The sequence below is a fragment of the Electrophorus electricus genome, chromosome 12 (genome assembly GCF_013358815.1).
Source record: "Electrophorus electricus isolate fEleEle1 chromosome 12, fEleEle1.pri, whole genome shotgun sequence".
In the NCBI taxonomy this organism is placed as follows: domain Eukaryota; kingdom Metazoa; phylum Chordata; class Actinopteri; order Gymnotiformes; family Gymnotidae; genus Electrophorus; species Electrophorus electricus.
In genome coordinates, this window is record NC_049546.1 from 1,754,726 (window position 1) to 1,772,661 (window position 17,936).

At 40.9% G+C, this 17,936-nt stretch overlaps 2 protein-coding genes and 1 long non-coding RNA gene across 3 annotated transcripts in view; 2 read left to right on the forward strand and 1 right to left on the reverse strand.

The window, feature by feature from the left end:
* LOC113568571 overlaps positions 1–17,936 on the forward strand; it is a 44,961-nt gene that overhangs the window by 15,486 nt on the left and 11,539 nt on the right. The gene's annotated exons all lie outside the window — the stretch shown is intronic.
* LOC118242272 (monocyte chemotactic protein 1B-like) lies at positions 4,924–5,795 on the reverse strand. Its single transcript, XM_035532160.1, has 3 exons — positions 5,662–5,795; positions 5,336–5,450; positions 4,924–5,169 (listed from the first exon to the last, which is right to left on the reverse strand). The coding sequence occupies exons 1-3, from the start codon at positions 5,723–5,725 to the stop codon at positions 5,031–5,033; spliced, it is 318 nt and encodes a 105-aa protein (XP_035388053.1). The 5' UTR covers positions 5,726–5,795; the 3' UTR covers positions 4,924–5,030.
* LOC118242278 (regakine-1-like) lies at positions 8,399–9,274 on the forward strand. Its single transcript, XM_035532175.1, has 3 exons — positions 8,399–8,489; positions 8,698–8,812; positions 8,948–9,274. Exons 1-3 carry the CDS (start codon positions 8,426–8,428, stop codon positions 9,132–9,134), a joined length of 366 nt encoding a protein of 121 aa, XP_035388068.1. The 5' UTR covers positions 8,399–8,425; the 3' UTR covers positions 9,135–9,274.

Consider the following 17,936-nt stretch of genomic DNA (forward strand, 5'->3'; position numbering starts at 1 on the left):
AGTTTCAGTTTTTGAAATACATTGTTGTGTTTTCCATAGTTCACACTAGCATAGTCTGTTGTGTAAGCAGAGACATTGTTCAAATCCAGACCAGCCTGATCTAGGTTGGACAGTAGCTGGTGATTACAACTTCAGGAGTTTCACTGCTATTACTGTAAAAGTCCAGCAGCAGCTGTGTAACACACTTCTTAAAATATCAGAGAACAAGTGGAAAAAACATGCTGTGTCTCTTAATGTAGTCCTTATGCACAGTGGCACATAGATTTTGCTTTGATTTTCCCACAGGCCACACCTGAGGCAACAAAGGAGTCGATATAAATCTCTCTGTCATATCTAATGCCACAGTCCACACCTCTGTAAGTGTGTCAGTTTTGGATAAACTTTGTAAAGTTCATCTGCAGTGTTTAAATGACTTACTTTATCCTGCATGAATTGAAGACTTTGTTCAGTTCAAACGTCAACATTATCTGCTCATCAGGTTAAGCCATGGAATCCAGTTGCACACATCTGTAGCATTACCACTGGTCTTTATGAAAGATCTATATATAGATGAACATGCATCCCTTGATCAATTTTTATGCTTTGCTGAAAGTAAGTATGTTGAGTTCAAAGGTTTTTGCAGTGAAAAAAATGGTATTGAGGCTTAAAGGAACACTTCCCTGGAACCTCGCCACTTCTGTAATCACCAGCAAGGGCTTCCTCTTTAATTGGATACTGTCGCGGTTGGTCAGCCAGTTAGCAGGGGAGACACACCCACCCCTGCTAGGGACTACTCATCACACCTGCCCCGTTCAGAGCCCCCTAATTTCTAATTGCTTTCACCTATTTCACATTCACTCCCTGCTCTATTTTAACCCCTAGATACGAGGAGATGGAGCTGCACATTAGCGGTATTATTGCGTCAAGTCGAACCACGCATAATTGATTGTCTAGAGGAAGACTAGCTCCTGTACACCTTGTATTTGAGATCCCATGTTCCCATCGTGGATTACCAATGGAGAATAAAGATGACCTCTCTGCTGACCCGCCTCTCGCTTCCATTCACCCACCGCTTGCAGGAATATGCATCATGATGAGTTATAGAGTAATGTCAAAGCCATATGTGCTAAACTCATGGCTCAAGCTATTCACATGCATTAGTGTATGTATGTATAACAAAAAGTATGTGTTACTCAGAGATTAAAGTATTTCTGGTTAAAAGAACATAATTTATTATAGCAATAAAAATCCCACAATTCTACTGTGCTGTGTATTCAGAAGAACCAAAAAAGCTGGAAAATGACTGACAAGAATGATGAAACATGGAACACAAATATTTTGGACTTGTGTAATACTTTTTGCAGATCGCCTGACCCTTTGCCTGAATTCTGCCTGACCTTCTACCTGACCCTGTGCCTGACCTTCTGCCTGACCTTCTGCGTGACCTTCTGCCTGATATTCTGCCTGATCCTGTGCCTGACCCTGTGCCTGACCTTCTGCCTAACCCTGTGCCTGACCCTCTGCCTGACCTTCTGCATTACCCTGTGCCTGACCTTCTGCCTGATCTTCTACCTGACCCTGTGCCTGACCCTCTGCCTGACCTTTTGCATGACCCTGTGCTTGACCTTCTGCATTACCCTGTGCCTGACCTTCTGCCTGACCTTCTACCTGACCCTGTGCCTGACCCTCTGCCTGACCTTCTGCATGACCCTGTGCTTGACCTTCTACCTGACCCTGTGCCTGACCCTCTGCCTGACCTTTTACCTGACCCTCTGCCTGACTCTCTGCCTGACCTTCTGCCTGAGCCTGTGCCTGACCTTCTACCTGATCTTCTGGCTGACCCTCTGGCTGACCCTCTGCCTGACCTTCTGCCTGACCCTGTTCCTGAACTTCTGCCCCTGCCCCGCTACCTGCAGTCACAGTCACTTCTCTGCCCACAGCCTGGCTGCATTATCCCTGCCTACCTCTATAACACTGTCCTCTTGAGCAGTGAACTTCACCACTGAGCGAAACGTTTGTCCTAATGAGAAGACTTGCCAATAAATATAACTGAAAGGATACATTTGTTTAATAGTATATGGAGGCCCTATGTTTGACTTTACTCTTCAAATTATAAAATTGATCCAACCTGTCACGGAACCGCTCCCATGAGTCACGTGGTATGGCCCGCCGCGTGCAGCGGGACTAGCGTGTGTCATTTGTAACTGATTCCAGTTGATTTGACTCCCTTCAGCTGCCTGGAAATGTTCCATTATCCTTTTCCGAAACAAAAATGGAAATAAATATTACACAAAATGATATATGATAATAATTATTTTTATTCATATTGTTTATCATTTTCAGACATATTTAGTTGTTGTCTATATTTTCAGATATAAATAATACAGCTTACAAAAAGGCATATTTTGCCTGTTTTGTCAGAAGTAATGTATAGAGCTAGAATTAAGCTGTCATGGATCATCACTTAAACTTTATAATTAGGTCCCTGCTATATTCACTCCATGAAATTCCCCTTAAAATAGGCCTACCTGACTTTCTGTGAGATGTAGGAAGATAAAAAAGATCAGAGACGCGTCTTAATTGGATGGTGTGGAGTTTAATGCCAGACCACATAGCAGTTTTTCTGTTGCTGTGGAGAAAAGTCAAAAGAGAACATTGCGCTGGGATCTCCAAAATGTAACGTGCATTTTTAACCTACAATAGTTCTCCTTTTGATTTCTGATGTGGATTTTGTGGGCACTGTATGCTCCTGGATGGGGCTCTACTGTGGTTAGCCAGACCTCCTCTAGTCCCTGCATGGGGGAGACTACTGGCCTCAGAGGGAGCCCAGAAGAGTCCCTGCCAGCTGCTGTTCCACTGTCTCCTGTCTCCAGTGCTGCCACAGAAACATGGCCACCCTCCACCACCTGCAGCCACAAGAGTTCCTGGACCCACCTGCGGCTTTTGCGGCTCTCCCGGTCCACTTTGATGACCCACCATCCTGCGGACACCCTGACCCACCTGTCACACCTGTCACCTTCAACAGCCCATTGCCCTGTTGGCTCCTGGACTAAGCTGTGAAACTTGGGACCTTTACACGCTTTTGTTGCTGTTTTCGTCCTCCTGCTCCAGTCATGGTTCCTGTCATGGCTCCTCCCCCTACACCTGTCGTGGCTCCTCCCCCTACACCTTTCCTGGCTCCTCCCCCTACACCTGTCCTTGTTCCTGGCCCTGCACCTGTCTCTGTCCCCAGTCTCCAGTCCTGACGAATTATTTTACTCAAACCATCATAAACTTGTGGTTCTGAAAAGTGTGTAAACAATCTTTTCATTTGTTTAGGAATACAGAATAAAGAAATAATCCAGAAATGTCTACATAAATGTTCGATATGATGAAATGTCTTTAACCTAAAGCAGGACGATTATATATATACACAATAAAATGTATCATTTTTTGATAAACAAATAAAATTACTTATACATTACTGTCACTCCTTCAGCGCCAATCCACATCTGGTGGACTACATTACCCAGAATCCCCCTGTTCTATCCAAAGCCCCTGAATATTAGCTGCACTTGTGTCTTGTTTGTTCCTTCATCTTTATGTTTTCCCTTCCATATTGTCTTGTTTGCCAGCCAAATGTTTCCTATAAGTGCTATAATTCAGTTTATCTGGTTAGTTTTCTACTTCTGCCTGTTTCTTCCAATCTTATTGTCTACTCTCACATTGATTTGTTTGCCTGGATTATTGTTTGCACTGTGACCAGCCCTTGCCTGTTTAACAATGCTGTGTTTGGACTCCGCTTTGTTATTACAATACATACATCTAAACTGCAAGTTACTCTGTCTCCTAAGCTAACAGTTATATGTTAAAATAACTTATTGTCACAGGACTCTCCCCCTCCCACAAGTCACATGGTATGGCCTGCCGCATGCAGGTGGGGTTCATGCTTGTTTGTAGCCACACCCCCGTCATGGCATGCACCTGTACGGGGTTTATCATTTAATGTTTGTCAGTCTATTTAAACCCCGTTAGTGCGTGCCTCACTGTTGGTCATTGTTTATTAGCGTCTGAGTATAATCTTAGTATCCATGTGTGTCTAGCCTGTGTTAATGTTGCAGTCTTTATCGTTAGCATTGTGTGTCTGTGTTCATTGTCAATGTTATGTGAGTGCTACCATTTTCTTTACGTTTTATGTCATGAAATGTTTCGCAAAGTTGAGGGAGTCTGTGCATCCTGTTCCACGCCCTGCGGCACTCGGGCAAACGTCACACTTATATTAGTTCCAGCTACATATTGGAATTAAATCCCTGAATAGAATTCAAATGACCTTTACTTTAAAAAATGCATCATTTCGTCCTCTAGAATTCTGTCCTCTCGTCCCACTGCACCTTGTGAATGTTTCTGTATGTATAGCCTGGAGTGTGTGTGCTTACAGTGTGGTAATAAAGATCCAGCACTGCTGAATGGGTCCTCTACTACAAAGAAGTCAAAACCTCTACTACAAAGAAGTCAAGATACCAGAATTCTGCAGCACACACAACATGTGTAGAAGGAGCACGTTGATGTCACAGTTCAATAAAACAAAAGCAGATTTCAGGGCACAACTGAAATACTCTACAATTTCTTGTGCTGAATTATACTTCCCGGAGCAAAAATTGATTTGGTGTAGTGTTTAGATTGGCCATACTGTACAGATGCTTCATCAGGTGAAAAAAGAAAAAGAAACAAACAAAAGACTTTTCTGTCTTATTCCCCATTGTTGCCAGGGGTTTGACCTGGAAGCACTCTTGACACTATCCTGTCTATGTTCACATGAAGATATGTTTTGATAGAGTCGCTCTGGACAGAATTTGCATACCAAATTCTGTAAATGTAAGTGAATGTTTCTTATTAACATATTACTTTACAAGATTAAAAATATTAAAGAACCTAAGAGTATAAAAAACACATAACATATTGAATTTAAATAATTTTATTAAAAAAAATAAATTATATAGCAATAATGGAATGGTTAAAAAAAATGCACAAAAACACAAAGTTTGTTTCAGTGTGGTATTGGCTTAATAACTTCACACAGAGAACATTGTGGGAGTTGTAGTTGTAGTTTTTGCTGTGGTATTGCGGCGAGTGTCCACAGCAGTGACATGGCTGCTGACCCACACAGCATCTGGATTCACACAAAACTTTTTTCCAGCTACAGTTTTAAATCTGCAGGAGACGATAAATTAAAAGAAAATTAGAAAACATCATTCTGACAAAATAGAAAAACAACATAGTGCTGAAGTTTAACAAGATTAACAATCAAGTGTCCACAATCAATCTGCCCACATATTATCAATCTGTCAATATTAGAAGTTAAATCATTACTACTCACATAATGCCTTTAACGGCACAATCACTGTCTGTATGTTTGTAGGATACCACCTTCTTCAGAGGGATCTTCTTATCAGTCACACTGGGACAACAGTTGGGGCTACGCGCAAGTGGAGCTGTAGGAGTTAGAAACAAGCAGTTCACATCATGATTCCAACACACAGTATACAAATAACTGACCCATTTGTCCTGGTTTGGTAGTTTGGTAATTTCCTCCCTCTCTCTGTGTGAATGTGGGTTCAGTAATCAGTCCCACAGTCCTGCTCTGGTGATGCTGCTCTCTCCTACACTGACAGTAATGCAGCTGAGTAAATTCAGGAGACTCACCACTAGAGACCAGCTGGAGAGAACAGAGCAGCAGCACAAACAGCAGAGCACACAGGTTCCTCATTCTAGCAGAATGGCTGATTTCACACACAGACAGTCACAGCTGTAGTAAGTACAGTGTCCTCTGCTGTGGAATAGAGATCAGTGTGTGTAGAATCAGTGTTCTGATCCCTGTTATATAGGGAGAGAGAGGGCTGTTCTCCAAATTAGCATCCACTGTAACTGAGTTTCTAAGTATCCACTTAGTTCAGAAAGTCTTTTGATTTCTTCCTCTTTTTAAAAACTTTCTCACAACCTCCATATTATTTCTTAAAGTGAAGAAAAAAACCTGAAAGACCAAAGTCTCAGTTTCCCCCCAGTTTCAGGGATTTAGTAATATTTGATTAGGACTTTGGTTAGAACTCTGTTTATTGCTGTAGATACTAGCCCTTCCTACCGTCCCTGTCTCAAGTTGTTGTTTCATTTTCTGCGTTCCTGTTCCAGTCCCTGTTTTGGTTGTTGCTATTTTCATTAGTTATCACCTGTCTCTAGTTAAGTCCTTATTACCCTACTTAAGTAAACCCTGCATTTTTTCCTGTGTGTTTGCTGGTCATTGTAAATCTAGTTGTTTGTTTTAGCCTCCGTGTGTAATTCCTAGTTGTTTGTGTTTCCTATCCTTACAATCGCACCACGCTACAATACTGCATTAATGCTTCACATAAAATACAGAACATTTTACTTTGGTTGTTGTGTCTGTGTAGTTGGCCTACACTCCCGATAAAGGGCCCTGTTCTAGATGTTGCCAAACCTGCTACTAACATAGTACAAGAGCACATGATTTACTATGAAGGAAACTCTCCTCAGATGGCTGTTTAACTACAGGACATATAGAAAGGAAAATCTTTACAACATGTTTTCAGTAAATTAGACTTTAGTCTCTAGTGTTCAAGTGGTCTAAGGTAGTTTGCAAACTAGCAGTTTGTTCCAAGCAGGTGAAACACAGGCTGTCACTGGCTCTGTCCAGCAGTGGACCCAATTCCTCAGGAGTCAGTCGAACCAGGGTCAAAAACATGTGACTATATCACACCTACCGAAGAGCTACAGCTAGTACCCCAGAAGTGACCTGGTCCTACTGTAGTGAGTCTGAAGGACTTGTGTTGGAGTGCACCACACTCCAGACAATCTCCATTGCCCTCATGCAATGTGAGCATGATGCTGGGACATGTGCACTGACAAAATCTCTGAATGAAAGCAAAAGTAAGCTCACTTCCTACAGACGTCAGTGCAATTTAGCAGAAATCAAAGCAGAACAACACGTTCTTTATAGAGTTCTGAATGGGAAATATCCACTTCAGAGGACATTTCTCATGCATGGAAAGTTCAACAAGAATAAACCCTGCAAGGGTTTTAAAATCTTTCCTAAAGCCCTCGTTCACTGCCACAGTAGTAGACATTAAAATGTAATGTGATTATTTGGTTGATTCCTCTCATCCCCACACTGTTGGCTTTCACCAGTAATAAACACAAAAACAGTAGATGTTTAAATCAATAGTGAATTAATTATTCATATAAATCTGATCTAGGATAATAGCAGGTTGGACTAAATCTAACCATGTAAATCACCCTCTATCTGGAATCCTGTGTGTGTATGAAAATTTGTGTGTGTGTGTTTGTATGTGTGTGTGTGTGTGTGTGTGTGTGCTATAAGAGCTGCTACATTCCCTAAACCTGATATAATACAGCCCAAAGTTCTTGCATTTATGTAGCTTTCTTGCTTAGAGCTACACCTTGGAGAGAGGCAAAAAAACAATGAAACTAAAAAAAAAGTTTTTCTATTGCGGAGCAAGTCATAATGTCATATTTCCAACTCTTCAAATTTTTCTAAAAAAAAAAGTGATTATTTGTAAAGCATCCTTGAGTTTGAGAAAGGCGCTATATAAAAGCAACTAATAATAATAATAATAATAATAATTTTCATATAATGCACAAACATATATGTCCATATCCCCCCACTACGATGATCATCATTATCATCATAAGTATCTTTGTTTCTCCAAACGGATATTTTAGATTTCCCCGTGTTTACCTGGGATCCATAAAGATGACTTGGCAGAGGAACTGGTGAAATTGGGTAAAGTGCATGTTTACAGAAACTGTGCAGTCATCAATGGGTCAATGGGCACAGAATGCATTAGAAAAAAAGAGAGTAATTATAAGAAGGAGAAAAGAGGAAGAGCTACTAGCTGACGTTCAGGGACGCTGTGACCCCCCTGTGACCCATGTTTTAAAAAATGAAGACAATATCTTTAGCAATATAAATATTTCAACACATCATAAAACTAGCACAAATAACTAAAAATAGGGGAAAACTAACTTTTTTTCCTTTTGTCTCACAGACAAGAAGAAGGATGTGGGGAAAAGTAAATAAAAGAGCTCGAAATCAGAAGAAGTCTTTCTGGATTACTTGACTTGTAATCGGAAGGTTGCTGGTTCAAGCCCCGCCACTGTGGGGACCCTGAGCAAGGCCCTTAACCCTCAAGTTGTACTCATAATTGTAAGTCACTTTGGATAAAACCATCAGCTAAATTGCCATAAACATAAATGTAAGGTGATACTTAGAAACTCAGTAACAGTGGATCATTATTTGGAGAACAGCCCTCTCTCTGCCTATATAACAGAGATCAGAACACTGATTCTACACACACTGATCTCTATTCCACAGCAGAGGACACTGCACTTACTACAGCTGTGACTGTCTGTGTGTGAAATCAGCCATTCTGCTAGAATGAGGAACCTGTGTGCTCTGCTGTTTGTGCTGCTGCTCTGTTCTCTCCAGCTGGTCTCTAGTGGTGAGTCTCCTGAATTTACTCAGCTGCATTACTGTTAGTGTAGGAGAGAGCAGCATCACCAGAGCAGGACTGTGGGACTGATTACTGAACCCACATTCACACACAGAGAGGAAGGAAATTACACTACCAAACCAGGAAAAATGGGTCAGTCATTTGTTTACTGTGTGCTGGGATCATGATGTGAGCTGCTTGTTTGCGACTCCTACAGCTCCCCATAGACATACCCCTGACTGCTGTACCAGTGTGAGTGATGTGAAGATCCCTCTGAAGAAGGTGGTGTCCTACACACATACAGACACTAACTGTGCCACTAAAGCCATTATGTGAGTAGTATGATGATGATATGAGGGCAAATGTACACTATTTAATCTTGTTAAACTTCAGCATTAAGTTCTGTTTCTACTTTGTCAGAATGATAATTTCTTTTCAGTTTAATCATATGTTGTCATCTTCTGCAGATTTAAAACTGTAGCAGGAAAACAGTTCTGTGTGAATCCAGATGCTGTGTGGGTCAGCAGCCATGTTGTCGCTGTGGACACTCGCCACAATACCACAGTTATGATTACAACTACAACTCCCACAATGCTCTCTGTTAAAAAAAAAAATCTTACGCTATTAAGTCAATACCACACTGAAGCAAACTGATATGTTTTTGTGCAGTTTTTTTTTTACCATTCAATTATTGCCACAATACTCTCTGTCTGAAAACAAAAACCTGAACTTATTGTCTTTGAAAATCCATACTAGTTTGGATATAGATTGAAAAACTGATTGGTCTTTTTATGTTTGGCTTGTGATCATTTAATGTTTTTAAATAAAAACATTCAATATTCAATATGTTTATGCGTCCTTTATCCTCAGAGATCTATTTGCATGATCTAAATTATGTACATTAATATGATAATAAGGAACATTCACCCGATCAAACATCTATAAACTAAATGTGTAAGCAGGAGCTTGATGTCAAGATGAAGGTCTTTTATAAGTCTGATCATTAGATGGCATTCATATTTCACCTACTAACTTTCAACCAATCTCAGTAGGCACAATCATTTAAAAAATCCTTCAAAAATTGTTCTGTACAGTTACTGTGCTCTGAAATGATAGTTTTTTGTACAGTTTATTTGATAGAACACAGTGTTGTGTGTGTGTGTTTTGTGTGTGTGTGTGTTGCTGGGTTTTTTTTAATCCACTAGAGTAGTGGTTCTTAAAGTGAGGGGGGCAGCAAGGCATACAACATGAAAGTTTTGTATGTATTTGTCTGGGGGCGGGGGCTCAAAATTATTCTTAACTACAAAAGGGTGGCTCTGCAGGAAATGTGTGGGAACTATTGCACTAGAGTAAGAGAGCCCCATGTTAATATAATTTACTCTATAAGCAGTTACACGTCTGTCTCCATCACTTTCAAGTAGAGATTTGGAGAAAGTGAACCAGTTCAGAAGGTCATTTTAGTTTTCAGAGTGGACACTCCAGGATATATAATGAACGATGTTGCAGTTAACCAGAATGAGTAGCTGGCAGGATTGGCCACCCTCCTGGCATCCCTGTTTTCATGGCTTCCTTGCTGGGTCTGTTTTCCTTTACTTCCTAGTTCTGTTTCTTGGTTTCATTTTCTCCACTCCTCGTCTGTTCCTTTATACCGCTCCTTGTTTTAGTTTTCGCTGTTCTTATGTTCACCTGTATGTGGTTAGTCTTTGATTGCCTTGTGTTTTGTTCCCTCGGTTGTCGGTTATTTTGGTGAGATAGGTTTGTTCCGTCGTGTTTAGATTATGCTCGCTATTACTGTCGTGGCCCTTGCTTTTCCGTTTGTTCAGTTCTTGTGTTATTTTGCCTCAGTGTTTTCCTCTTGCCTCTGTTTATTAGCCTGCCGTGTTTTTTGTTTCCCTAGCTCAATAAACCGCCTCCTGCATTTGCGTTCTGCCTCTTGTTCCTGTTGGAAGCTGTTCCAACCTGTCTAGGCTGGGAGGCCGTAACAGGGTTTGAGTGTTTCAGCAGTAGACATGAGTGATGGAATGAATAGCCAAACAAAGTTTACAACAAAGATCAAGCGCATTTACAAGTTTTGGTGTTCAAAGATAAGAAACTGGTGGAATTGCATCAGGAGTGACCAAGGCCAACACACGAACAAAAGCCACACTAGAAACAAAAAGATGATGGACTAAGCTAACACAGATAAACAGACAACGACTACACTGACTACACTTTTAGAAACAAAGATAAACTCAGACCCAAACGAAACGGCAGCCACTCCTTACCACCAGTGTGTAACTATATACAGGACAACACATATACAAGATACATATATTATCCAGCAATCAAACAATCAAGGGACAAATCCAAAGTCATACACACAATCTAGCAAACACAAGCTCAAAATGTAGCAACAAGTCAAAAACCAGCAACACCAAACTCTTCTCCAATGAGGCCTCAGCCGAGCCCTTTGGCTCTTCCTTTTCCTTTTATATTGTCCTCTGCTCAGCGGAAAACCTGGTGTGGATTGGGATGGGAGATACCGGAGAGGCAGAGGCAAAACCTGGAACACACAGGCGGACATAACAAAGCGTTACAGAAGCATGGAAGGCTGCGCTGAACTGGGACTGAAACACTAAATGGGATTGGTCCAGCATTCTGGTTCAGTAGTGTTCATTCAGTAGTGTTCATTTGAATTCTATTCTGTGACAAAATTCCAACAACTGTTAATCCACTGTTAATCAGAAAATGGTCTATGTTCTTCCTGTTTTATTTGACGTTTTAGAGACATTTCATTGTTTTACTTCTGGTTATATCATTCTGACTAAATGTATATAATTCTAACTAAATTCTGGCTTCACTTGGCCTAATTTATAAATGTCTTCATATTCATAGCAGCAAGTCTAGCTGTCATTTCTGAAAAATTCTACTGTGGAATTGAATACAGTGGTATTTGGTTGTGTTAAGTCCACCTATGTGTGTTTCTGTCTTCCCTCTGTTCAAGGTTTTGACTCTGCCTCTGCTGCGTCCCCTGTTCCAGTGAGCTGGAGGACCATGTAAAGGAAGAGGAAAAAGGTCTCAGTTTGGGGCTGATTAGAGAAGAGACTGTTGTGTTAGTGCTTGTACTTGTGTCTGCTTTTTGATATTTCATCACTTAGGATTTGTGTGTATGACTTTGTCATGTCTCCCTGAATTATTGTTCACTGATTCCCTTGTTGGTTTGGTTGCTGGTTGCTATATTTTACTTGTATATATTGTCCTGTATAGAGTAGTTATGCAGTGGTGCAATTACAGTTTCTTTCACTTCTCAAAAGAAACAGTGCGGTCAAGATGAAGGTTCAGAGATCCTGGGATGTGCAGAAGCTCGGTTTTGCTGGAGTTGAGCTTCAAGTGGTGGCCTTGTATCCATGAACCAATGTCACTCAAGCATGTTGAGATATGTCTGGGAACCTGTGCATCAGAGGGTGGGAAAGAAAGAATTAATTGGGTGTCATCAGCATAGCACTGGTAGGAGAACCATGACATTATATCATCAGGTGAGAGAGTATATAAAGAGAAGAGAAGAGGGCCTAATACTGAGCCCTGGGGGACACCAGTAGAGAGTCTACACGGATTGGATTTGGATCCTCTCCATGTTACCAGATAGGACAATCCTTCCAGTTAGGAATGAAAACATTTCTATGTGGAGCCAGTCACAGGGAGGCTGGAAAGAACAGAAAGGAGGATGTTGTGGTTTAATGTGTCAAAGTCTGCCGAAATGTCCAGAAGAATCAAGACAGATGACAGCTTTGCAGCTTTAGCAGCAAACTGATATGAGGGCTGTTTCTGTTGAATGTGCTGGTTTTTAGCCAGACTGATTGGGATCATGAAGCTATTTCTGGGGGAGGAAAAGAGATAATTGATTGCAGACAACTATTACAAAAACTTTTGAAAGTAAAGAGTTTGTCTTTGGTTTGTCATTACTTAGTTGGAGCTGTTGAGTTTTGCCTTCTTTAGGATTAAACCTACCCTGGTGGTCTTTAAGAGAGTTGTCCCGCCCGCAGACCGGAGCATTCTCCGTTTCCCTGGCAACCTAGTCACTTCTGTGTTTTCCAGTTTTCATCTGTTTCCATGGTTCCCTGTCACCTCCCTTTTATCTCGAGCTGTTCCTAGTTGGTCCCTAATTGTGGTCCTATGTGAACCTTGTTCCTGCGTCTCTTGTTTGCCGGTCATTGTTTCTGTATTTCCCTCTAGATCTCGCTGCTTGTTCCTACTTTCTATGCTCTTCTGTGGTGCATTGCTGCAAGTTTCTCCTCAAAGAAGATGATGGAACCCTCAGGGATAAGAGGGATGATGGGGAGGGGAGGATTAAGGAGAGAAGAAAAAATACTGAAGAGCGTGCGTGTAATGGGTGCTGATGGTTCAAATTTATCTCTGTAGTGGGATCACTTTGTTGATGTTCCTTCAAGTGAGAACTTTCAAAGGAGTGAGTGGTAGGAAGTGTGGTCTGAATCTAGCTGAGTTTTCCTCCACCACCTCTCTGCAGTGTTAAGTTTTCTTCAATGGAAACGCAGTGCTTTTGGCAGCCAGGGGGCAGGAGGGACAGATCTTGCAGGTCTGGAGGAGAGAGGCACAGAGGATTCATTCATAGTGTAGAAAGGAAAGTGTCAGTACCTGTATCCAGGGAGGGAGAAGAAAAAGAATCAGGATGAGGAAGGGTAGACAATACAGTAGAAGCAAGAGAGAAGGGAGAGATGGAGGACAGATTGCAACAAAGGAGGAGGACCGTGTGAGGGGGGAGGTGTGGACAGAAAGAGTGGGGAGGGAGAGAGTATAGAAAGTGATGATCTGAGAGGTGGAGGGTGACTGCCATGTCTGGTGTTACGGCCTTATCACAGACACCCCTTGTGTACTCAGTAATCCAGGACCAATAGGGCACAACCTAACATATATCACAGAGATGCACACTCCACTGTTTCAATTAATTTTGTTCATCTTCATAAATTACAAAAAAACAATCACAATATAAACCAAACTTACTTCCCTAAAAAAAAGAAAATAAAATACAATAATTCTATCTTAACTCCCTAAAACAAAAACAGGGTAGAAAAGGCAAAAGAAACACGTCACCCACCTTAAGTACAAACTCATAAGGCCATATTTCAGGAAGCCTACAGCTGATAGCAATGTAGAAACTCAAAGCCATCTACTGTGACTGCATGGTAACCACTGATCAAGACACCATGGAGAACCAAGACATGAGCAACATACCTATTTAAGGAGGAGTTCATTGTCCCGTTGGCCAGTCAGGTTGCTTAGTTTGGAGAGATCAGTCACATCTTTACATCTCAAAGCACAAAAGCACAAATACCAATCTCATAATGTCCAAGGAAGTAACATTGATGCTGTGGTGCTCTGTCTGAAAATTTGGGTCATTGTCTTGCTGAAATGTAAACCTTCACCCCACCTACGATCTTGAATTAGAAAAGAGGTTTTCACACAGGATCATCATCATCATCATCATCATTATCATCATCATCATCATCTCGATTTTCTTGGTACAGGTCGTGGCATCAGCAGGCTGAAAAGATCAGCCGAGGCTTTTCTATTCCCTGTATCAGATTTCAGCATTCCATTTTTTTCAGAAGAGTTTGGACTTGGAAGTGCTGCCACCCACAGTAAAGCTCAACAGCAAAAACCCATGATCACTAACAAATCTGTGCCAGAGACCAGAGCTGGTCCATAGTTCCATAACCTTTGTGGAAACCACATTAATCCTCCTAGGTTGAACTATAAGACTTTTTCTAATAGGAATTAGAACAGAACGTCTGGTTTTTAAATGCAGATCATGACTCCAATTTGCCAGTCGGAGGGCATTGTATTCCTCGGAAGAGCCAATGTGGTTCATCAGAAAGATTCTAAAATATTTTTATTTTTGAGTGAAATTGGAAAAATCTCTTTCTGAGTAGTAGTTTGGAAGTAGTTTTCACTACTCAAAGGTTCAAAGGTTAACCTAGGCATTTCTCTTTCTGCTCTTTAATTAATAAACTGATCTTAAAAAACTCTTCATGAATTCATGTCCATATTTATAGCACATAGTTGTTTATAGATAACGTTCAGATCAGGTCTTTGATAGTAGAGTGTTATTTTGCATTATTAAAGATAAACCTGACATAACTCCCAGGATTAAAGACAACATTTTTAAATAAAAAATATTTTATTACAATAAAAATAAAAATAAATTACAGGGAATAAGTCAAATAAGTCCTGACAGTTCCAGTTCTACACTCTTGAACAGCATTTAGTGTAACTCACAATAACGTACTTATTTTCACTAAAATAAGATTTGTTTAGTTGGGTTGTCACGGCACGCTTCCCTTCGCACTGCTCACGTGGTTCGGCCCGCGCGTGCAGTGGGAGCTCACTGATTGTCTTGTTCGTAACCACGTGCGCACACCTGCACGGGTTTGTCTTTATGTGTGTATTTACCCGCCTGTCGGGCTTTGTTTCTGTTTATGATCCTGGTTGTTATTCGTGTTCACCCTGCATGTTCTCTGTGAGTACCAGTATATTTACCAGTCGTGTATCGTCAGTAAATGTTTGTCCACGTCATGGCAGTGTGGGTTCTGCTGCTTGCCCTGCGGCACTCGGCCTGTTACAGCTCGTTTTATGTATAGATATTTGAATTCTAGTGAGTGTTTCTTATCATTTTACATGATTAACAAAAATACTAATAGAAATATAAAGATAAATATTTGAATGTAACTTTTTTTTGTTAGAATATCCATAATGCTAAGTAGAACAAAAAAGGTGGGCTGGCACTCACGCCTTAACATCTTAAAACATGGAAACAATACCATTACACAGAATACACAATACATAACAAAGTGTTATGTGTATATATACACATACACAGTTTCTATAACATATACAGACATCACCTGCCCTGTTCTTTAGGTACAGTTGTACCTAATAAACTGATGCCGCATGTGACTGATCAACCAGTAGATGGCGCCAAAGCCCTTTTCGGCAGAACCGATTTCCTACTGCAGTTTCAGAACTGACGAAGGTGACAAATATGAATAAAACCAGGAAAAATTGAGTAAACAATCTGACAAAGTAGAAACAACATTGTGTTGATGTTTACCAAGATTAAAATGCAAGTATTTTTCCTCCTATTGCCAGCATGTCAGAATTAGGAGTTAAATCATTACTACTCACACAATGGTGTTACTGGTATTGCTGCTACTAGTCCAGCTGGAGGACACCACCTTCTTCAGAGGGATCTCCACATCAGTCACGGTGAGACAGCAGTCAGCAGTAATGCTCTGTGGAGTTGTAGGATTCCCAAACACTGGTACAGCAGTCAGAGATACACCAGTGGCATGGTAATGTTTAGCTGTAGCAATTAGAAACAAGCAGTTGACATTCTAACCCCAGCACACAGTAAACAAATAACTGACCCATTTTTCCTGCTTTGGTAGTGTAATTTCCTCCCTCTCTGTGTGTGAATGTGGGTTCAGTAATCAGTCCCACAGTCCTGCTCTGGTGATGCTGCTCTCTCCTACACTGACAGTAATGCAGCTGAGTAAATTCAGGAGACTCACCACTAGAGACCAGCTGGAGAGAACAGAGCAGCAGCACAAACAGCAGAGCAGACAGGTTCCTCATTTTAGCAGAATGTCTGATTTCACACACAGACAGTCACAGCTGTAGAAAGTGCAGTGTCCTCTGCTGTGGAATAGAGATCAGTGTGTGTAGAATCAGTGTTCTGATCTGTTATATAGGGAGAGAGAGGGCTGTTCTCCAAATATGAACACAGGAAATCTTCTTCTAGCTCCTCCTTCTTATTTAGTTTTTCTCAGTGAGCTGTGAACTAAACATTTACATTACATTACATGTGAACTAAAAAATATTTCTCAGACTTAAATAATCTTTTTACAATATCTTTCAATATCTTATTTTTTAATACAATCAAGTTGTAATTCATTCTTGAAATATGAATGAAATAAACTGTGCAATGAGCTGAAATTTGATTCCTGTTAACTGTGAGAAGGAAACCAAAAGCTCAGAAGGTAAAATGTTTTCGTTCTTTTTTTTTTTCCTGTTTCTGTGTCGCCAGGTGGAAAGATGCGTGTACACTTTCTGTAGATTTAAAGAGTTTTTGTTGTCTGGCTGTTATATTTCCTTTTGGGTTACTGTCTCTTTAAGAAGCCAGTCTCGCGTTCATTCAGTGTATTAGACGCGCGTAATACAGAGCAAGCCATGAAAAGATGGCTTTGTGCATTTAGTCAGCATTAAGCCTGTGGTATATATTTACTTTTTTTTTTTTTGCTTAGATGATGTAATATCAACATAGCTCCATAAATAGTTCTTTATACTGGTAAATTTGATTGATATATTTTGATAATTAAATGCTTGCCATGTTTGCTGTCATGTATGTCCTTCAAGGCAAGAGGCAACACACATGGACACGTCAGAGCAGCACTGAACAAAGCCAGAACTGACATGCAGAGTCAAACACCAGGGAAAACAAGGAAGTCAGAAACTGGTTCAAAGTGTTAGAAACTGGTTCAAAGTAACCAGTACTTCAGGTTCGATCTCCTCTAAGTTACCCTCTGCCCTCTGTCCCCTGTAGCTGGATCCGGGTAACTCAGGAGACACTGACACCAGGGTAGTGAATCAAGATAGTTCCACTTTATTGAGGAAAGCACAGAGTGTATATATGTCCTAAATCTACAGGATGACGGGGAAAAGTGAGGCATGTTCTAAGGGTCTATGTAGGAGGGAAAGCAAGGTTAGTAAATATTGATGTTCTCTGCATGACTGAGCCATGAGCTACTCCTGTGCGTAGAGAGCGACAGGAAGAGAAAGAAAGACAAAGGGAGGGGTAAAGTATGTAAGAAGAGGGAGCGGATGACCTCGGGTGACCAGCTCGCGGTCGAGCAGTCATGTCATGGCTGATGAGCAGAGAGAGACCTTGCGTTGGGTCCCTGAAGACAGAAAGGCTCCAGTGTGTAATAAGGAACTAAAAAAAAACAAACTCCAAACTGCATGTAGGACAGCAAGTCTTCATAATGGACTACAGCTCAGAACATCTTGGATTGTGATTCTAAAATCCTAAAAGGCATTTTGAAGTGAGAAGTTCTTACGTGTATAACAAAACATAGTGACCCCCAACTAACAAGTGCAATAAAAACAAAACAAAAAAAACCTAAAGAGAAAAACTTTAAAACAATTGAGTAAATTGGACTAGACAAAAATTAGTGAAGGCCTTAATTAACCTCTAGGGTTGTGAGGTCAGTATGATGGATGATGTCCACAGTAAACTCCCCAGTGTGTTCTGCTGGGGGTTGTGCTGTGATCAGACTTGGTGTGTGTTCAATGGACTCTCACACATCACCTACAGAGACCTGCTGATCATCCTCGTTTGAGCCTCTTCCTGTTTACTTTCACATCTGCACATTGAGTTTCTCTCTGAGGAAGAGCACATGTGAT